Source organism: Tinamus guttatus, unplaced genomic scaffold, assembly GCF_059628265.1.
Source record: "Tinamus guttatus ecotype Peru unplaced genomic scaffold, ASM5962826v1 Tinamus_guttatus_pri_ptg000732l, whole genome shotgun sequence".
Lineage (NCBI taxonomy): Eukaryota > Metazoa > Chordata > Aves > Tinamiformes > Tinamidae > Tinamus > Tinamus guttatus.
The window spans coordinates 1,631,583-1,653,377 of record NW_028289266.1 but is presented as its reverse complement, the minus strand read 5'-3'; the positions used below and the strand labels follow the sequence as shown (position 1 = coordinate 1,653,377).

At 49.9% G+C, this 21,795-nt stretch overlaps 1 protein-coding gene across 1 annotated transcript; it reads left to right on the top strand.

Moving 5' to 3' along the window:
- The first annotated feature begins 2,502 nt into the window (after nucleotides 1-2,502).
- PSMD11 (proteasome 26S subunit, non-ATPase 11) lies at nucleotides 2,503-19,776 on the top strand. The gene is made up of 14 exons (XM_088537247.1): nucleotides 2,503-2,642; nucleotides 4,420-4,521; nucleotides 9,269-9,393; nucleotides 11,085-11,156; nucleotides 11,513-11,570; nucleotides 13,029-13,223; nucleotides 13,867-14,011; nucleotides 14,285-14,345; nucleotides 15,804-15,866; nucleotides 16,498-16,623; nucleotides 17,127-17,162; nucleotides 18,203-18,254; nucleotides 19,248-19,390; nucleotides 19,512-19,776. Exons 1-13 carry the CDS (start codon nucleotides 2,552-2,554, stop codon nucleotides 19,388-19,390), a joined length of 1,269 nt encoding a protein of 422 aa, XP_088393373.1. The 5' UTR covers nucleotides 2,503-2,551; the 3' UTR covers nucleotides 19,512-19,776.
- The last annotated feature ends 2,019 nt before the right edge of the window (nucleotides 19,777-21,795 follow it).

Here is a 21,795-nt window from a genome sequence, read left to right as displayed (position 1 = left end):
TCCTCTCCTCTCCTCTCCTCTCCTCTCCTCTCCTCTCCTCTCCTCTCCTCTCCTCATACCCACAAAGTAAAATTAGCCCAAGCCGAAGCTCTCCCAATTCTCACGCCACTGGAAAGGCTCTGAACCACGTCCCAGAACCACATGGTGCCCAGATCCCAGTGGATCTTTGCCTGGATACATCCTCAAAGCCTCTCCTCCCGCAGCTGGAGGAGACCCAGTGGGTCCTGCGGGTGCCACGAGCTGCACCGGCCTCAGCAGTGTCTTTACCTGGATGAAAGCCGCTTGTTGGGTTTCCCAGCCTCCCACTCCACCAGTCGCCCTAAAATTCCGTCCGGGAAGAGTGGGGGTCATGGAGCTGCTGGCTTCCCGGCAGGGCTTTCATCCTCCCCGGCAAAGTTGAAAGCCGGTCAGGGCGTTATCGGGAAGGAAAACAGAGCCCGTGTGATTTATGCGCCCGGGCGCGGAGCGGCAGCGACGCCGCTGCTATCAAGAGCCGCAGAGAAAAATGGGGCTGGGGGGTTTAACCAGGTTTTAACCCTGTGCTGGGACCTGCAGAGGGAGCGGGAACGGGGGGCGGGAACGGAGCCCCCGCTGGCTGCCTGGGCCATGCCCAGAGCAACCCCCATCCCATCCTCATCCCTGTCCTCATCCCCATTCCTAGTACTATCCCTATCCCCATTCCCATCCCTATCCTATTTCCATTACCACCAACCTCATCCCTATCCCCAGCCCCATTCCCAGTGCATCCTCAAGCCTGTTCCTGTCCCCATCCCTATTTCTAGCCCTGTTCCCTTTCCTAATCCCTACCCCCTCTCTGATTCTATCCCTATCTCTATTGCCATTTCTGGCCCCATCCCAATCCCTATCCCCATCCCTATTTCTATCCCTACACTCTTTCCCACACCATGCCCATCCTTGTCCCTATTCCCATTCCCATCCCTTTCCACATCCGTATTTCTATCCCTGTTCCTGTCCAAATTCCCATCCCTATTTCTATGCCTGTCCCTATCCCCATCCTCATTCCCAACACATCTCCATCCCTGACCCTAACCGTATCACAATCCCTCTCTCCACTCTCACCCCATTCCTAACCCTCTTTCTATTCCTTCCTATTTTATTTCCCATTCCCTTTCCAATCCCCATTCCTATCTGAAATCCCATCCTTACTCCCATTCCTCTCCCTAGCCCCATTTCTGCCCTCATCCCCATCCCCATCCAGAGGCCTTGGAAGAGGCGAATCCTCCCTGCGACCGCAGCTCTGCCGCCTGCCTGAACTCCGGCGTGAACTTTTGTCCCCGGTTTGCACCGGAGTACGGGGGTTTTCAGCTCATCCCAGAGCCCTGAGTCAGAGGCGATGGAGCGGCTCGTGTTTCCCGCGGGAGCAGCTGCAGGGAGCAGAGGCGGGAATACGGCATGGGGCTTTTTTTCTCCCCTTAACATACTGTTTGTTCAGGAACTTCAAGGAGAAACCGGCTCTTATTGGAGCAATCTGGGAAGAGCCGTCGGGGCGGGAATCCCATGCGTGCACCCACGGGCAGCGAGCGCGCACACGCGCCGTGCACCGACACGCACGTGTGTGCACGTACAGCAAGCGCAGCTCGTGCTTGCACGCGTGTGCACCCCGCGCCTCTGCACCCTCCCTGGCCCGCGTGCAAACCCTGGCCGCGTGTTTGCACACGCGTGTGCATGTGCATGCAAACCCACGGCCATGCACATGGGGCCAGCGCACCCTCAGGGCCTCATCGAAACACCCTCACTGCGCCCGAGGCGATGTGGGGAGCACCTGGGGACGCGCTGTCCCCCTGTCCCCAAAGACAGCGCCGGCGGCTGCTCAGCCCCAGCCCCCAGATCTGGCTGGAATTAGGCAGGTTTGGCACATCCCACTTTTCCAGGCACCTCGGGCAGGCAGCAGGACGTTGATGCCCAAAAGCCACCTTGGGGTGTCCCTACGGACCCCACTCCTCCGCTCTCCTCCCCCCACTCCTCCGCTCTCCTCCCCGCGTGTCGGGTGGGTTGGATTGCAGAAGGGGAGCGAGGCCCAGCCCTGGGCTGCACCTCCCTCCACTGCCGCCCGCGCTCCTCGTCCCGGCCTCCTGTCGGAGCTGGGTTCCCTTCCTTTGTCCTTTTTCACCCCTGGGCATGTGGTGATGTAGAAATAAGTGACATGTAGAAATTAATGAAAAGGAGAAAAAGGAGAAAAAGGAGAAAAAGGAGAAAAAGGAGAAAAAGGAGAAAAAGGAGAAAAAGGAGAAAAAGGAGAAAAAGGAGAAAAAGGAGAAAAAGGAGAAAAGAATCCCCGGTCCCTTCAACCCGCGCCCCGCGGCCGGGCCAGCGGGTTAACCCGCAGCCGGACCCCGCCCGCCCCTCGCTCCCCGCCCGCCCCTCGCTCCTCCCCCTAGCCACGCCCCCATGTCCCGCCCCCGTGCTCGGCCCCGCCCCTCGCCCCGCCCCCCGCCGCGACTACAAGTCCCGTGAGGCGGCGGCGCGGGAAGGGGCGGGCCCGGCCGCCGCTTCCGGGCTCGGCGTGAGGAGGGAGTGAGGGAGCGCTAAGATGGCGGCGGCGGCGGTGCTGGAGTTCCAGCGCGCGCAGTCCCTGCTCTCCACCGACCGCGAGGCCTCCATCGGCATCCTGCACTCCATAGGTGAGCGCGCCGCCCGCCGCGCCGCCTGCCGCGCCGCCCGCGCCGCCCGCGCGCCGCCGCCCGCCGCCGCCGCCGCCTGCTGACTCACCGTGCGCGCCGGACGGCGGCGAGGCCTGCGCCGCTCCCCGCCGCTCCCCGGCGCGCCCGGGCGGCAGGACGGGGCAGCCCGCGGCGCAGCGGCCGCGGCGGCTCCCGCGGGCCGAGCGGCCGGGTCCGAGCGCGGCGGCGGCGGCGGCCGCCCGAGTTGCGGCTCGCGCGGTGCCACCTGTGGAGCCGGGGGGCTGCGGAGCCGCGGCGGCACCGGCGCGGCCCCGCCTCGGCCCGGCCGGGCGGGCGGCGAGCGGGCGAGCGGGGGGTCCCCACGGCTCGCGGGGCGCCGGCGGAGGAGGCCGGAGGCTCCCGGTTCCGCTGTTTCCCAATCCCGGAAACCGTCGGCTCTTTAAACCCCCTCGGCCGCGTGCGAGAGGAGTTGGCAGGAGTTTGCTCCGTGTCCCGCGCCCGGAGCTCCGGTTGCCGCTCCCGGCCGCGCCGTCCGCGAGGAGCAGAGCGAGGGGGCAGCGGAGCCCCGGCCCCGCGGCCGCCCCGCGGGACACTCGCCCTCCCGAGGGCTCTGTGTCGGCCGGGACGGGAGGGATGTCCTGGAAGCGGCTGTTGGAATCCAGCCCGGGATTCCCTTGTGCTGTGGAGACGTTGTTAAAGATGCCCTGAGCTGTGTCTTTTCCCCGGCTCTGGCAATAAATATGTCCGAGCTCTCGTTTTGGACCCAGAAAGGGGCCCCGGAAAGTTTGGTCTTTCAAACTTCCCTCTGGTTTTTGCCCACGAAGGGGCAGCGGATGTTCTCGGCTCGCGATGGTGGGTGCTGCCGCGCTGGGGCCGAGCCCGGAGCACGGCCACAGGCAGCTCCAGAGAGGCTCCTTGCTCTCCTCCCGCGTGTTCCCCTGCGGCGCTGGAGGCCTCCGCGCGCCGAGAGCCTCGGAGCCCTCCGTGGTGCTGAGGCTGCCTGTTTGGCTGCGCGCTGGTGTCTGCTCTTAGAGCCTGGAGCAACCCAGCTGCCCGGGGCACGCCAGGGACGAGTGTCTCCACCTTCCTCGCGGGGAGCAGAAGCTGCACGGAAGAAAGTGTGTTTTGTGCCTGGGTTGTATGTGATTGATGCGTAAACACAGGCTGCAGCGGTGCTGCGTGTTGGCCGACCCCTCCGCGTGCTCTGGAGCCAAAGTTGCTGGTATTTCGACCCAGGGCGCTGCTGGTTTGTCAAAGTTTGCCGTCGGGCAGCGGGCGGGCTCTGGCGCCCGGGTGCAAAAAGCGGCGGCTGCAGCAGCCGACACGGGGCTGAGCCTGGGTGTTTGTAGCAGGTTCCTGTAGCCTCCCTGCAAACAGTAACTCGTGGTTCAGTACAAATGAGCTGTGCTACATTTTGACCAAGTGGTTGTAACTTCGTATGCAAGGTGGCAACATCAGGAAATCCACCTTTAAATTTCTTTTACTTGGGTTTATGCCTTCGTCGTTGTCTTTTTTGAATAAGACCTGAACAGGTGGCCAAGCTTAGTGAGATGACTTTATATCTTTAAATATTCTCAATTGTGACAATACAGTTGTATCTTTCAATTAGCTGGGTTAAGATCTGCATTACTTACCAGTGTAGATAAAATGCTGTAGCAAAGATAGAGAGTCATTTATAAGCTGTGCATTTAAACTCTCTGCTCTCCAGCCTTGCAGGCCAGGCTGAATTCCACTGTTGTCTAACTGTATTAAAGGTAACTTTTCCACTCTTTCCTAGTGAAACGTGATGTCCAGGAAAATGACGAAGAAGCGGTGCAAGTCAAAGAACAGAGCATCCTGGAACTGGGGTCGCTTTTGGCCAAGACTGGGCAAGCAGAAGGTGAGCCTGAAATAAGCAACGGAGGTGCTGCAAAAAAGACATCTGCATGCCAAGAAATCTAGCCTCTTTATTCCACAGGATAGAAATCAAAGCAGGGTCAGACAGGAAAAGTTTACTGTCCAGTGAGAGACAGGGCAGAAAGTAGAAAACTAGAAAAAACAACAAAATACGAATCTTATACTTTATACCCCGATATTCCAAACGATTGCTGGTGCGTTGGAAAGTGTCATTTGTGAAAGTGTTGCTTTTATGAAAGTGTGGTTTTGATGAGTCGTTGTATTGGATATGAGAAATTTCTCCTTTGATTTCCTTTTAAAAATTTCAAACCCTTGTTTCAAATAGGAAAATTTGTCCAAAACACCTTTCCTCAGCAGCAGTTTCTTTCTCAATTAATTGATTCATCTGCTGAAACAACATTACAACAGAAAATCCTTGGCCGGCTCTATGCAAGAGCAAGACTTGACAGTCCCTCCTATTGTGAGTGTGAAAAGGCAGACGTGGAGGAACGTTCCCTCTTGGATGGTCTGCAGTAGGATCTGCTCATAGCTTCTGTTTGCTGGGGAGCCCAAGGCAGCGGGTGTGTTTGGCGGGCCGCAGCTCCGCTGTGTTTTGCTCTGGGAACCGCTCTTGCCTTTCGGGAGCACCTTTCACCTCGAGTGTTTCAGAGCTGATGCTCCCCGGCCGCGGCGGGTGCCCGGCCCTGCCGGAGCCCTGCTGTTTCCTACGTGGGCCCAGCAGTGAGGACGGGAAGCGGCTTTCCATGGACTGAAACTGCTTGGGGAAAACTGGCCCACGGAGCGTTCAATCAGCCTGAAATTCAGCTGGATGCCAGAGCGGATGGTAAAGTGCTTCATGGAGAGCAGTGCGAGGTCTCATATAACAGCTGATCAAGATCACAGTTTTATATTTAGTCAGAAACCCGGACCTTTTGTCCCGCTCCCTTTGTAAACGTATATTTTGACTTGGCCGTTTAACCGATCTGCCCACGTCTACATGTGTTTGAGCATTCTGGACACTGATCCCGCTGCGATTTGCAATTGAACAGAGCTTGTGACAAAGTAGATTACTCGCACTTAGAGCGATGCTGGAAACAAAGGTGCTATTCATCTTACCTAACTATAGATGCACGCAGCTGATTTCCAGCCTGGGCTGCTTTTATAGTCAGGGGAGAAAAACAACCCCCTCCAGCACCCGGTTTGTCTCCTCCTACAGCGAGTGTTTGGTGTGGGACACGCGACGCGGGGTGCAAAAGGGCTTATTTGTGTAACTGAATTTTAAGGGACCCTGGTCAGCCAGCTCCTGTAGAGGTGTCTGTGTCCCACGCGTGTCCTTTGCCTGCTGGGGTTTGCTTCTGGGGAGGTATCGAAATGTCACTTTGTACCTGCACCAAGAGGGGTCGTTTGGGGCTGTAGAGGGAGAAATCATGAGAAGAGCAATCAGATTTTGAAGGAAATAATTTATGTGGAGCTGGTCTACGAAGCCTAGGAAAAGAGATCTTTTAGGTGCCTGAGACTTCCTTTCTGTTGCAGGATTTGCGTATTTTTGAGTTTAAGCCTAAGTCTGGTACCCGAGTAGGAAGAACTTCAGTGTACACTCGCTGCAGGGCTATCTAGCAGTTTTCATACAGAAAGCTAAATCATTCAAAATGACATTAATTTATCAAATTCAGGTTATGAAGGAGTAAACGTAAAGTGTATCTGATCTCTATTGAAGAGCAGGCTAAACTGCACAGCAAGTGGATTTTGAACAGAAAGAAATGAATTGGGCAACATCCAGAAGCTCCGTATCTGTGCATCCAAGTGAGCTCCCCACGTTTTGCTTTCTGGAGATTTCTGGTGAAGCTCAGGGAGGAAGAAAGGAGCTGAAAGAAGCACTGGCCCTGTGGGAAAGACACCACCACCTTCCTGCTCTCCTCTTTCCAGGGTCAGGTAGACGGATAGGAGTGACAAGCCGTCAAGACCAGCACCCCCCTCGCCTGTTCCTAAAGACGCCGGCGCAGGAGGACGCACCGCTCTGCAAAACACAGCTGTAGTCTTTAGAGCACTAACCTTTCCGGGGCTACCGTCTTTCTCTAAAAACAAGCAGCCAAATACAAATAACCCTGTCTTTATGTGCAGGATAGAGAGTAAGGTTTGATATTTATGTTTTTCACACAGTGCTAGGTTTTGTAGCATTGCCTAAACCTAAGGCATCAGAATAACCTCTTCAGGTGAGGAGCTGCGGTGAGTGGCTCCATAGGCGGTGGAAGGGCTGTTTCTGAGGGTGGACAACAGGCTTCGTTTTCCAGGGCTGCTGCTTGTCAGCTCTCTCAAGCTGTCAATCACACCACTTTAGCAAGCGTTGCTTTGACTTAAAAAAAAGCTCCTAAAAATAGTTCCATTGATGGCAAAGAGAAATTTCTATGGGAACTTTCAGCTTCATGTATGAATTTACAGTTTGCAAAGCGTATGGATCTCCTAGCTGGCGGCTTGCAATTAGTGAATTCTCAGGCAGCTGTTGAGCAAGTGTGCAGAAAGATGAGGACTGCGGTACTTTCCATGTGGTTTTTGTTCTGAAGTTCCTTGCTTTTGTGGAAGTGTATGTTGTGCATTGAAGAAAGTGTGTTTAGTCACTCCTGAGAAGCTGGTGTAGTGCAGCAACCCACAGTGTGAAAAGTGGTGCTGTGTCTTGCCCGAGAATTGATGGACTTTGGTGGAGTCTTGTTTATTCTGGGAATTTGATAAGAAAGCCTGAAAAGCAGCTCCAAGCTAAGGATATAGTGACCTGGCCTGAAAAGAACCGGGCTGGTTCCCTGTGTGGAAGCTGTGTATTTTTGAGCGCTTATATTGCATTAAGGAAGAAATAAGAGCGTAAAGACCTGCCAGCAGCCGCTTCTCCTGCAAGGGCAAGGAGCAGACCTGGAGCCCAGCTTTCCGAGCGCGCATCGAGAGAGGGCAGCTCTGCAGAACAAACCTCTTTGAGGTGCTGCTGACACTGGAAGAGCAGCCGCCAGCTGCTGTCAGAGCGCGCGGCTCCCCATGTGTGGAAACCATCGAGGAACACATTTGCTTTTCATTCACATGATCTGGATTCGCGTGCGCCGGTGCCACAGGTGTCCTCGAAGCGGGGGCCGTGTCCCCGCGCAGCCACAGATCCTCGTCGCACAGACCCGGTGCCGGTGGAAGCTGTTGTTCAGCGGGGCTCAGTCTTCAAAGTTACGTTAGCATTAGCTCAGCTCTGGAAAAATCCAGGCCTTTATTTTTAGGCACAGAGAAAGGAGAACTTTTATGACGTTTTACACATAAGGATTTGTTCTGCTCCCGAAGCAGAGTCCTAATAGTTCATTGTAGAGCGAATCATAGTTTGTTGTCTTGCTATTTGGAAAATAAGGCTCCTCTGGGCCTGAAAGACACTCTCAAGATTTATAAGTTGCATTTGATTGAAAGCTGCATTTCCAGTTGCGTAAAGCTCGATGCACCTCCATTAGCAACTGGGACAGAGTATGCTGTGCATTCAATCTCTCAACGACCTAAGAAATACAATTGTATCAGGTTTGATTTAACTTTTAAAATGAATAGGTTGAGAATGTTTTTAAAAAAGCCTTCTAAAGGTACTGTTACCGTGTTGTTCTGGGATAATTCTTTTGCATTAATACCAAGTGAAATGTGAAACAAACTTTTCTTTCAGCTCTCTTCAGTGGGTTCCTTCAAAACTGAAATGCTGCTGCTGCCCCTCTAAGCACTTTGATTTATGTGAAATAAAACCCTACAGAAAGCTTTCTTTTTAGTTTTGGTTCTGTTGCAAGTTTGCTATAAGGTTTCCGAATCGTTGCATATAGTTTTTTATTTTGCTTTATCTATCAAACCTTGCAATCATGGCAGCGCTGGATCTACCGACGCCTGGAGGAGGCTTCACATTCTCTGGGAAATAAGTTGTGATCCCAGTGTGTGACCCCGTCGCTTTGTGAGTCAGCACCCAACCCTGCACTTGCGTGGTGCTAATCTGCTGCAAGGATCGTTTTCCACGTAAAACCCCACTTGCCCCTAGAGCGTGGTGTTTATCGCAGTAGAAGACTTTCCACTGGTGCAGGTTGCACCACGTGTGTAACGCCCTCCTGCTCCCTGGATTCGAGTGACAACGCTGCTGTGTTGGTGCCTGGCACGTTCCCTCAGGCTGTAGGTTGGAGTGACGTTTTGGGGTGTTTCTTCCTAAAGAAGGATGTCTCCTTTGTTAGCTTGAGACTCGAGGTGTAAACTAATGTGCAGCCTAATGCACTCGGTTAAGTAAGCGGAGCTCTAACCATAGGAGGTGAGCTGACGAAGCATTAAGAAATACAACCTTTTGAGCACTGGAGTCTTTGGGTGGGTACGTGTGGCAGATGAAGGTTTTAAATTGTAGGTCAATAAACATGCTTAAAATGTCACCCCACTTGTCACTTTTATGTGCAGATCTCAAAGCGTTTAACAGACAGGACGTCTTTCAAACGTGCCTGAGTCCAGTGCAGTTAAAAACAGTTTTATCATCAGTTTAAGCAGAGCAACAGGAGACGTGTGCTGTGTGTGTAAGGCTAGAACCCACCACTCATTTCATTTAGTGCTACACACTCTCTCTGGTGACGTTTTCACTGTTTTCCTTTGTGTGATTTTGAGAGATTGCTATCAGATTTTTGGTGCAGTAAATATTACTGTGTGCAGATATGTGAAATGCTCCCTTTGTAATGTAACTTTTGGCTATTTCATGACTTGCTTTTTCTTTTTCCTGTATGCAGAGCTGGGGGGACTTCTGAAGTATGTTCGACCCTTCTTGAACTCCATCAGCAAAGCAAAGGCAGCCCGTTTAGTCCGATCTCTGCTCGATTTGTTCCTTGATATGGAGGCAGCAACAGGACAGGAGGTGAGATTTAAGCTACAGCAAGAATCTGTTTCTCAAAACCATGTAGCACCGATACATAAGTGGGAGCAAAATATGATGATACAGAGCTAGAGAAGCCAGCGTTTAAGGTCTTAGAAAACTCACTCAGGCTAAGTGCCTAGTCAAGTTTTAGTTCATTCTCATTAACTCCCTGGAATAGGGATTTTTTTTAGCCAGATTACTTTTGGACAAGGACCTTTTGTCCTTGATTTAACTGAAGAGGTTGAGAGAAGTGGGTTGGGATGGGGGTGCGTGTGCGGGTGAGAAGCAAAGCCCTTAAGGAGCAGGGGAGAATAACCAGCTTCAGAGTGTCTCTGAAATACGCTGCTCGGATGTGGTCGCAAAAGGTGCCGTTTGATGACAAGGACTCGGCTCGGAGTCATGCCCGTGGAGATGTGATCCTGCCAGTCAAAACATTCGCTTTCAGACATTAAACCCAAACCGTTAATGAACTAAAACACGTAACCTGCACAGCCCTCGATGCCAGCCTCCTGGATACCTTCCTGCCTCGCCGAAGTGCAGAGGAACAACTCGTTGCTTCCCCAATATAAGTGTATCAAGACTCCCAAGGTTTGAGTATCCATGGGCGCCTCACTCGGTTGTAGGTAGTGGATCTGGGCACCTCTGTTGCTTTGCGCCTTTAGCAGTTCCATATCCTGTTGGTTCGAAGGCTGTCATTTTGCATTATGCCATACGTACACAGTGTGACTTATATTTAGGCCCTAAAACACATGCACTTCATTTTCCTTTCGTTCTAGAGCAATTAAAAACACTGTTTTTTCCATGGCCAAATGAAATGGTGCAAAACAAGCCTGGAAGAGATGTCAAAGTCTTTCAGTCCATCCCTCACCCTAAGGCAGAATCACTTCTCACATACCCAGATGTTTTTATTTCAAACAAAAACACAGCTGTTTAAGATGTACTATGAGGAATCCAGAAGTAATTTTTAACTGGTGAAACTTCAGAAACTGGATCTTTATTTTCATATTACACTGTGGGAGAATTGTCATTGGTGGTCAGAAAAAGTTACTGGAAGCCAATTGCATTAGAAGAGCAGTGGGAGAAGGTGGTGTCTCTTTGGTGACAACTAAAGCTTAAACTACAACATAATTGCCTTCTGAACTTCAGTTTCTGCTGCAGGATGTGCTATAAGTGGTATAATATAGTGATCATCAGTTATGAGGAGCAGGAAGTTAATTTAATAACGGGAATAATGCAAGTCTCTGGCGCTGGCTGTGGTCATTCTGCCTCATTTCGCCTGACGGTTCTGTGAGTGTAGATCGTGGTGTCGACGTGATGATACCTGAGGCTAAACTCTATTTTGTGTGATTGCCATCAACTCCTGGCTTAACAGAGGTCTTTGCACTCTTGACCTGCCTGCTCTAGTCAATGGTAAATGACACGTTAGCTGGGAAGGACTATGGTTCATCAAAACACTTGGGGTAAGCATATTAGTTACCACAAAGTCTGTTCCTAAGGCTGCTGGCCAATCTCCAGGCTCATTTAAAGTAAAACTGATTTGATATTTGGCCATGCTAGTGCGTGGACTCGTGAAACCGTGGTGTGGAGATTCAGGCTTTGTTGGGTTTTGGGTTGCTTTGTAGGAAATGCTTGAACCCTCCTGCTGTTTTAAGGAGGGACAGCTTCACAAATTTCTTTCTGCTTCCTTTAAGGTCGACCTGTGTTTAGAGTGTATTGAATGGGCCAAATCAGAGAAGAGGACGTTTCTACGCCAGGCTTTGGAGGTATGTAACAGTGCGGATCCCAAACTGTGTGATAAGAGTCTTCCCTTTAGCAGTTTCAGTTTCTATAAAAGTAGAGAACTTCTAGCATGTTGCCCATTTATTTGTGTATGTAATGGAAAGACAATAAAGGTTATTTTAAGTTTGGCAACTTAATAGATGCACTTTTACCAAGGATATTTAGATCTAACCAATCTTCCAAATGGTAGAGCTTGCAAAATTAGGCTGTATAATGTAATAAATACAATACTATTTTAGTGAAATCTGTGCAGTTAAAACCAGAAAATTTAATTTTACGCAATAAACCTGTACTACCTCTCTCTGGCTTTCCTCACAGCAGTTCCTTTTCTGTTCTCCAGGCGAGGCTGGTCTCTTTGTACTTCGATACCAAGAGGTACCAAGAAGCACTGCAACTAGGTAAGCTTTCCACTAGGTGGTAGTAGTAGTTCTTGAATCTGACACAAGCAATGACCAACTCCTGCAATTTGCTAAGTTGGTAGGAGTCGGACATTAAATTCTGAGGGCTGCACCAAATCTGCCAGCTTTTACTATAACCTGGTGGTAAAGACATTTAAGACATTTCTTTGTTCTCACAATGTCTTAATTCCAAATAATTTTGGAAGCAAAGGGGAAGCGTGTCTGGTTCAAGGCCATCAGGTTTGGCTCCTCCTGTTACACTGGTGTGCTACCAATGGAACTGAAGGGAGAAACAAGGATTCTTAGGCTTGCTCAAAAGTGGCCTCTATAAAAATACTAGTAATGCCAAGAAATGGCAAACCTCTTAAGGACATAATTAGACAACCTCTTGTGAAGTAGTGTGAGGCTTTAAAAAATTTGCCTGTCCACCACCTGTGACATGGTAATTAAGCATGTGAACTCTCCTCCTCTGCTATAAAGCAGAGTAAAGCAGGTCGCCTTACCCAGCTGAACTCCCCTTTGGTGCTTTACTAATGACTGCGGTGACATGGGACGAGGTCTCAGCAGGCTACGGGGTGTTTGCACAGGCTGCTCTGCCAGCTCCGCGAGCGGGCTGAGCAGGTGAAGGGAGAGCTGCCTTGACACGGGCACAAGTGCTCCCGCGGGCAGTGGCTTCAATGCGGTCCCATAACTGTGGCAGCGAGAACATGGGGGATGTCCAGTCACCCAGGGGACTTGTAGCCACTCAGAGTGTAAAGTTAAGTACTTTGACACGTGGACTTCAGGAGCAGGTTAGAGTTGGTCTGAGACGTGTACTGACCTTGGGCTTAAACCGAATCCACGCACCAATGGTGTGCTTAATCAATGTAACAACTTGAATGACAGCAACACAAGTTGGGGAGTTGTGGGTGTCCGTACCAGCTCCAAAAGTTCTGTCCGGACATGAGGATTTGAGTGAGCATTTCCATATCTGGTCGAGAAGGTCTTGCTGTGTCTGCAGCTGGGGAGACCATGAGCTTCTACAGGGTGTTTCTGGAGAGGGTCCTTGCCCTTCCGCCTCGCTGTGCAGATCCAGCTGTAGTTACCAGCTTCTGCCAAGGGCAGCAGGTGGGGATGAGGTTCTTACCTCTGCGAGCTTCCTGCCAGAAGAGAAGGTGCAAGACTTGAATTTGATCTGTAGATGTCTTGTGCTTAAAACATTCCCCATGCCCAAATTCTTTGGAGTTGGTTCAAAATCCTCATTTCTCACCGTAGGGATATGAAGTGGGAAAAGGCAGTATCTTGGCTTTGCTTGGAGCCCTGAATGTCACATCATACTGTCCTCTGGGACGGTGGTGTCGGAAAGACGGTCTGAACTGGGCAGCCCATCCTTGACTTTCTGTAGTGTGTTGGTCTGTGTGGTCGCAGGCAGCAGATGCAGAGCAGGTCGCAAAGATCCTTGTTCTTCCCCACCGCTAGGTTCCCAGCTTCTCCGGGAATTGAAAAAGATGGATGACAAAGCCTTGCTGGTGGAGGTGCAGCTGTTGGAAAGCAAGACTTACCATGCCCTGAGCAACCTGCCAAAAGCACGAGCAGCTTTAACCTCCGCACGAACTACGGCCAATGCAATCTACTGTCCACCTAAACTGCAGGCAGCGCTGGACATGCAGTCAGGTAAAGCCCTTCACGAGGAGCGCAAAGTCTCGGACTAGTCGTGCAGCCGTTGACCGAGCCTTGTTCCTTCCTGAATGAATCACAGAAAACGAAGCCAGACGGGGCCTCAGCACGTCCGCCAGTCTGCCCAGCTGCCTCAAGGCAGGGTCGACTATCACTACATTGTTCCTGACACATGGTTATTCACGCTATTTTTAAAAGCGTCTAGTGATGGAGATTCCATAACCTCTCTAGGCCGCACCATGTTAGTGTCACTGTAACGCTGTTTCTGACCTAATTTGCTTACCCAAAGCACCCAGACTTTGTCTGTCTTAACTCCTCCCCAAGCCCCCTGTCTGGCAGTAGTGCCCGCAATATCAGATGAGCAGTGGTGGGAAGGATAACCCACAAGGCACACGAGAAGGGGCACTGATTTTTTTTCAGGAGAATCACATTTTTTCTGTGAGTTCTTCCGAGTTTGCCACCCACTGTCCTCAAGAAAGGACATGGATGCTCAGCATTTCTGGCAGAAATAAGGTAAAGAGGATCAAAGAAAGGATTCTTATTGAAATGCAGATGAAGCACTGGGCAACTGGATTCACTTCACTTCTTCCAGTCACATTCAGAATAAACTCTGATATCTGTCTGTTGTTCCTTCCAACAGGAATTATCCATGCAGCAGAAGAGAAGGACTGGAAAACAGCCTATTCATATTTTTACGAGGCATTTGAGGGATATGATTCAATTGACAACCCTAAAGCCATCACTGCACTGAAATACATGTTACTGTGCAAAATTATGCTTAACGTGTAAGTGGCAAATGGTTCTGCAAAGAACATTTCCTACGTTCAAAGGGAAAGACCTGTCCTACATAAGACATGTTACTAAGAACTCTGAAGCAAACAAGATTTACTCTGGGTTTACGGTCTTTGTTTTGTTTGTTTATAACTTACTCAGTTTTCTGATACAAAATGTTTGAAGTTTAGTAATTGCCTATGAACTGGGAATTCCTGAGACACACGTAGATGTAAGCTGGCCATGCTGCTGAATAAATGCTCTTTTCCCTTCCTTCCCCTGTCTAGCCCAGAGGATGTGCAGGCATTAGTGAGTGGAAAGCTTGCTCTGCGGTATGCAGGAAGACAGGTATAGAAACTTAATCCTTTCTACTTTCGTTTTCTTTTTGAGAATATTCTTCTTTATTCTTTTTGTTAATTCTTTTTGTGCTTTTCATACCAAAAAGTTCTCAAGTCTCCAAAGTTTTGTTGCTGCTGTGCTTTGGAATTTAATATAATCATTTCTGAGCATCCTGAGCCAGATCCAACTGATTAAATTACCATAATCAATTTACTGTGAAGGAAATACAGTGATTTTTACCAGCCGAATGTGGCCCTTCTCACTTCATTTTCTCTTTATGCTTTTTTGCTCCCTGATTTCCTTAGGAATTATTAAATGCCTAATGCTGTAAGGTACTGTCAGCTCAACTCTAGTCAACTGTGCTGCAGCCACAGACCTGTGGTGTTTAAGTAGGAGTTTCACGTTATTTTAACTTGTGTCTTAGCGAGTCCTGAAGATCTGTTCATAGCAGCATAGCTGAGCAGTTTGAGACCCAGATGACTATAAGGTGGAAGCCAAACAACTGGGGACTTGTTGAAATCAACTGTTTATTCTAACATGACAACTTGCCAGCCTGTGAATGCCACCCCTGCGTTAAACCCCCAAATGCCTAAATAAAGCCCGGGACCAAGAGGCAGGAGTGCCAGGGTCTGAGGCTGTCGGTGCCTTTGGTTAGTCGGGTACGTGCTGGAGCAGGAGCTAATGCCACCTACCTCACGCAGGGCTGGAGAGGCTGTTTAATAGAGCAGGATGAGGGCAGAAAGCACAGGGGCCTGAAAAAGAGCCCGAGGTGGAGGGTTCTGTCATCCCTGCTGGGTGGTGACAGGCAGCCCCGCTCCTGCCTCAGAGGCTCCTTGTGGGCATGGGGGAGCCTCAGCTGCTCCCGGCAGCAGAGAGCCCGAGTTCCACTTGGAAACTCTTGGCCCAGTGGGGTTACAATTCTGCGTAGTATCAGTATGGTAGTTTGGATGGGGCTGGCTTTTCTTCCCTTCAGCAACTGTTGAGAAGACAATATATATTTTTTGATGCTGCCGATTATTTTGTCAGATTTCTCTCATGCTTCTGTTCCCCAGTTGAGGCAATGCTATGCTCCAAAAGAGAAATACAACTTAAGGGCTAAAAATGGCTGTGTTCACAGGTTAGGCAAGTGCCAAAACATGCGTTTTCCTCAACAATTGTATCCATCTTGCTCCCAACCTGCAACCCGATAGGACCTGCAGCTGGTGTTCTTACGCACTGCAAAACTCGAGCTCTTTGTTGCCGTGAAGCTGAGCTCATGCTGCGTGTCCTGCAGCTGTTTTATATGTTCTCCTTATTAGCAGCTGTTCTTACTCAGTGTGTGTGGAAGTAAAATTGACGGGCCTTTGTGGCAAAAGGAACATTCCCTCTGCCTCTTAAGCACATTCTCTATGAAATGCACAGTTGTCATAATAGCACTGAGAGGGGGCATCCAGAAAAATAACCTGCTGTCATTTTCTTTCTCTGCAGACAGAAGCATTAAAATGTGTGGCACAGGCCAGTAAGAACCGATCACTGGCAGATTTTGAAAAGGTGAGTATGGAGGAAGAGAGAAAAAGGGGATCTGGCTGGACGAGACATTCAGAGTCTGTGTGGAAAGTTATAGGAATTTTTATATCCTACAGCATGGAAAAATAACAGCAAAGTGTTATTTTGGCACTGCACTGTGCCAAGTGCAGTCTGACTGAAGCAAACACTACCATAATCAATGGTTCTTGCAGCACAGGGAGGAGGAGCTTGCTTGAAACTAGATTTGGGGTTTTTAGAGGGCCAACTCTGAACCGGTTTCCTGTAATTTTCGTGCTGCAGATCCCACGTTGGCATTTGCAGCTTCCTAAAAGTCTTCCCAAGTACAGCGAGAACACTGCCAAGATGAAGGAGGGAGTTCCCGTGTCAGGACACAATTCCGTTGTGCCGTTTCCTGGGTGAAAGCCGGAGGCTCTGCCTTACTGAGCTCCAGCACTGGAAGGATGCGACTGCTCGCTGCCAGATGTTTAAAGGCTGTCAGGCTGTCCTGGCCTCCTGGCCTTTTAGCTAAAGTCATGGGGTTGGATTAACCACTGATACTGTGCCGGGCAGGGAGGGAAGACTGTGTTTCACCCTCGGAGAGCCTCAGGAGACCAGTTCCTGTCTTCATTATTTGTTCCCATTATGTCTCCTGCAGGCTCTGACAGACTATAAGGTGGAGCTCAGGGACGACCCTATCATAAACACTCACTTGGCTAAGCTCTATGATAACTTATTGGAACAGAATCTGATCAGAGTCATCGAACCCTTCTCCAGAGTACAGGTAAATGTTTCCAAAAAGCACCCGAAGTGCTTGAAGCTCCGTCCCCCAGCTAGTGATGTGCAGCTGGATGAGGGAGTTGCTCCCATACAGAACACTTTTTGCTCAGAGTAATTTCTGATGGCTGCTCAGCACATCCAGAGCTCAGAACTCATCAAGTTAGCTGAAAAATGATAAGTAAATGGGTGCTGTAAGGTAATGGTAAAGTAATGACTTTCGGTGTCTCTTTTAGGGTGGGGGTAAAGCTGGAATAATATGAATTTGGGAGGTGAAATGAGTTATTTCATGTTTAACAGTGAAATGACTTTCATTGTCTGGCTCATGTCTAGTCCATCTTCAGTTAGGATTGGATATGAAATCTGATAGAGCTGAAGCTGTAAAGAAAAGTGGTTTTAGCCCAGAGTGTTGACACATCCTTTAACCGTTACGTGGAAGAGCCCCATACCCGTGTTGCCTATCAAAGATGCAGCTAAAGACTCATTTATCTGTACTGATCTCTCTCATAGATTGAACACATATCCAGCCTCATCAAGCTCTCAAAGGTAAGAACGTTGCTAGAAGTCAGTGGGATGTCTTAAGGGCAAAGGAATTGGGAGGTCAAATTGCATTTACCGCCAGGAAACAAATACAGGATATTAAACCTGGCAGGTCGGCTCCGCAGTAGTTAGAGGCAAACGTCACTCTGGAGAACTGAACTTAACACCGACAGTTTCCAGGGTCACTGGACTGGCTACCTCTACTCGAAGGCTTCCCTGTAACATCTCCTTTCTTCACGTGGGTCTTGGTCCCTTTGTCAGCACTCGCTTCCTTACGGAAGACAGATCTTCCTCTGCTCTAGTAGCCCATGATCACCTCAGTCTACCCTGTTGACCTGCATTTAATCCTCGTGAGCCTGCTCTGGCTGGAATTTCGCTGGGGATGTCACACTGACTGCTGTACAAACTGCTTTAAAGACAATCCTAACACATTTGAATCTTAGGAGAATCCACTATAGCCTCCAGTCAGTCGCACCCAGGAGTGCTGTTGCCCAGTACTGTCCCTGAGCCCTCCGGGTTAGGAACTGCTGTGGGCACCAGCCTGCACAGTTGTTATATCACCTCTCCTCCTTTTCTATCTGTGAAGCCTTTCCCCAGCCCAGCCCTTTGTGTTTAGCACATGCATAGTCATTCGAGTAAAACTTGGATTGCAGATAATTATAACTCTGTCCAGAGAATAGAAGAGGAAGAACTAACTCCCGTGGAGTCACCTGACTTGCACTGGGCAGTAGATAGTCTCGATATTGAGTGATTTGCTGACAATTTGGCCAACACTTGACTAAGTATTTGCTGAACCAAGGCTCCAAAGCCCTAATGAGTCATGTGCAATGCCAGATGCACTGGCTTCTGTGGAACAGGGGCAAAGGCGTCCTGGTGCTCTCGTTAAAAGTTAGGACAACGTGCAAAGGGAGATCTGTCCTGACAGCATGTTCTGTGATAAAACAGCTTCACTGAAGCTTTGCCAGGGCTGTCAAATGTGAAGTAGTAAAATTCACAATTATCTGTATAGTTCCAGGAGGCTTTTAATTCTTCTGCTTTGATTGCAGGCTGATGTAGAAAGGAAACTGTCACAGATGATCTTGGACAAGAAATTTCATGGTGAGTCTCTGCGTCCTTCAGTCTCGACTCTTGCCACCCCTAGGCAGGTTATGGAGAAGAAAGTTGTGGTTAGTGTCCTCTGCCTCAGAGCGTCCTTGAGCCCCAGGTTGTCCTCCTGAGGGTGCCCTCAGGTGGCTGGGAAGCCTTGTGCTTCTCACAGGTAGTTCCTGCCACACGCCAGAAAGACTGCAGAGTCTGTGCGTGCTGTTGTCACGGAGGCTGTTCCTGTTGCTCTTTTCATCTGTCTCCATTAAACTTGAGGTGGAATTTCTCACAAATCTGAAACCACAGTTAATTCCTTATTTTCCACGACTGTGTCCAAGGCCAGTTGTGAATCCACGGGTGGGTTGTCTAGCAGAACGTGCCATTCTGCCTTGGTGCCCGGAGCGCGTTCCGTGCAGGAATGAGTCTTCACATCTTGGTCACCCACGCAGCATAATTGATCCGTTTGCTTTTGCCTGGGACCACAAGAGGCTGCTCCGCTAATGAGGCCTCAAGGAAACGGCTCCGTTCTTGTTTACATCGTCCCTCGTGTCAGCTTAGAAACCCCCTTGATCGGACCCGATGAATAGGAGCTGCCTGAGACGTGTGGGTTAGAGTATCGCTCGGAAATTGCAGGACCCAGCTGCAGTGCCCATCTGGCACCTAGAAACAGTTTAATTAAAAATAGCCTCTGCCTTCCGCCAGCGTCTGGCGTGCGGAGCCGCGCGCATGGGCCTGGAGGAGGGAGCAGGTAGTCGTTAGGGGACGTGCCCTCATAGATCATCTCCTCGCTGTGTGTTCAGGATCCCTTCCAGTCCCTTTATTTTAGGTAGGATCCTGCTGCTGCAGTGTGACAGAATTACTCAGCCAGGCCAATAAAACGGATTAGCCCCTTCCAGACCTGCCGCTTCGGAGGGAGTGCTCGTCGGGAAGCCCCGCGCGCGGAAGGCCCCGAGGGAACGCCGGGAGCCGCCGAGCGCTTCCCCGCTAACCGCAGCTCTGTGTTCCCAGGCATCCTCGACCAAGGCGAGGGAGTCCTCATCATCTTCGATGAACCCCCGGTAGACAAAACGTACGAAGCTGCCCTTGAGACTATTCAGAATATGAGCAAAGTAGTGGATTCGCTCTACAACAAAGCCAAGAAGCTAACATAGGTGAGTGGAGCTGGAGGCCGCAGTGCTCCAGACCTGTCTCCTGGGCCACGAAGGTGCAGGCTGCGTCCTTGGGGCTCCTTTTCCTTCCCCTCAATTGACGTGGCTCTGTTTTCTCTTGCAGAGTTGAATTTGGTAGCTGTCATTTGGAGAGTGTGTGTGACAGGAGAGTGAAACCTTTGGGAAAATGTTAGGAGACTTTTTTCTTTGTTCTACTTTTCGCTTGGAAAGTTTTTAAACTTCCTCATCCGGTGCATCTTGTATTCCATACGATGCGTGTTCCAGTTTCCATGTAATCTTTACTGGCCGAACTTTGTATCTGGGGGGGGAATATTGTTTAAACAAAGAGGGTATTCTAAATAAAAGGAAAAAGGCTTACACTACCTAAACATGTGCTTTCCACTTCCTGAGGGATGCCAGAGAGTTGAGCAGGGACAAAAGTTTTGTTACCCTTAGGTGCCCGGAACAGTTTGGTTCCTCTCTCCCTCTGCTCTGAAACCTGAGACTTACTGACGGTGTTTAAGCAGCCACGTTTATTCCATTTGTACTGAACCAAAAAACCCTAAATGTACAGACTGCTGGTCGATTTTTTTCAGTCTCAAAGAAGGCCTCTAATCCCCTTTGAAAGCAGCTCCACAATGATTTTCCTGAAGGCTTTTGCCCCCGAGGAACCTGCTTCAGAACTGTCATTGTGCCCTGCTAGCCCGGCCTGAGCCTCTGCAGCCCAAACCGTAGTAGCCACCCGCTGCAGCCGCCGATTAGACCATTAGGCCAGTTTCTAGCAAAGGGAACAGCACAGGTTTTCCCCGGAGGCCTGTATTGCATGCTCTTGTTTTCAAATAGTCTAGATTTTAAATGTTTGCAGCCTCCTCCCCACGTGTGTTGGCAGGAAGAGCAGCGAGCAGCCTCCCCGCGCGCCGGGCAGCTCCCGGCCTGGCCCAGCATGGCCCTTGCTGGGAGGCTTCCTCCCTTCTGTTCCAGAGCGATAGACGTGGGCCGTGGAGCACGGGGTATTCCAGCATGTTTCATTTGATGGTGAGATTTCTAGCTAGGTTTTAATGCCATTTGGGCAGTGTAAGCTTCTGCATCTCTGTCCTGCTCATCTTCCATTTTTCCTTTTTTTCCTCTCCCCTCTGTCTCCCTTTTCTCCTTCCCTCTCCACCTTTTCTTACTAAACTTATATTTTGTAAAAGGATTCTGTTTTCTCAAGAAATATTTTGCCTTCACACTGAATCTTTAGACTGGCTGATTTTTTTTTTCCTGCTTTCCATTCACGTTTTAACCTTCTCTGATGTTTTTATTTTAATTATTTTATTTTGAAACTTTCCATCTCATCCAGTCAGTCACTGTTTGGGTTTTTGGCACCATCAATATCAAATGTACAAACGGTTCTTGCTAACCAACACCAGGTATATCTGATGTTCAGATGAGTTCCAATAAAATAATTTTTTTTTCAAAAGCTGCCTCCTGTCTTTGGTTCTCTGAGGCGGCTGATGTGCGTGTTTGGTGCGGTTTCTCTTCTAGCTAAGCGAAGGGCATCCTGCAACGTGAGCTGCTCATCTCCAGCGTTCACAAAAGCGTCTGCAGGGACAGGACGACGTTTCTGAGATGCTGAGTGTGGGAGATGAGGCTTTAAGCAGCGTCGCAAAACATTTACGGATGGTTCCCCCGTTCCCGGCACAGCAAGTTTGAGCTTTACAAACTTAAACGATTTTTACTCTGTGTTTTGTTCAATTACAGGGGAAGGATGAATTACAGCTGGCCTGATGCACCTGTAGCCTTTCAAGAAAAGGGCTCTAATTCCTGTCGGAGAGAGCGCCAGACCTCGGATAGCCGGAGGGCTTTGTTAGTGTGTTCTGCTCAACCAACGCAAAATCTATAGATTTCTTGGGTCAAACTCATACGTCCCAGATGTAACGTCTGGTTGAGCTAATGCAGGTTTTCTGGAAACAAATCTGGTTCTTAAATAATGACCTCAGGAGATGGAAAAGCCTGGCTCACTGCTGGATAAGCTGGTTGGTGGAGGTATAGGCCGCTTCTCGAGGTAAAAGGCAGAAACACCTTTGGTTTTTGGGGTGATATCTGCCTGTTTCTGTTCTATTTCAGATTCCAGGCTAAGCTCTTGCTACTTTTCCACTAGAGCCAAAAGCTGCCTGTGACCTTCCCATCCACACGTACTCGTACGCTCCGCTTCCCTAAAACAGAAAACCTTGGAGGTTTTCGAGCTATACAGGGCTTGTAAGATGCTTCCCAAAAGCTGCTGCAGCCAATTCAGGCCCCTTAGCCAGCATTTCCCCGACGATCCTTAGCAGCGGATATGAATCCATGCTTGAGGTTGCTAATCCTAGGTGAATCAGTGGAAATTCAGTCATGGAAATGGTGCCCTGGGCACCATGAGCGTGAAGAGC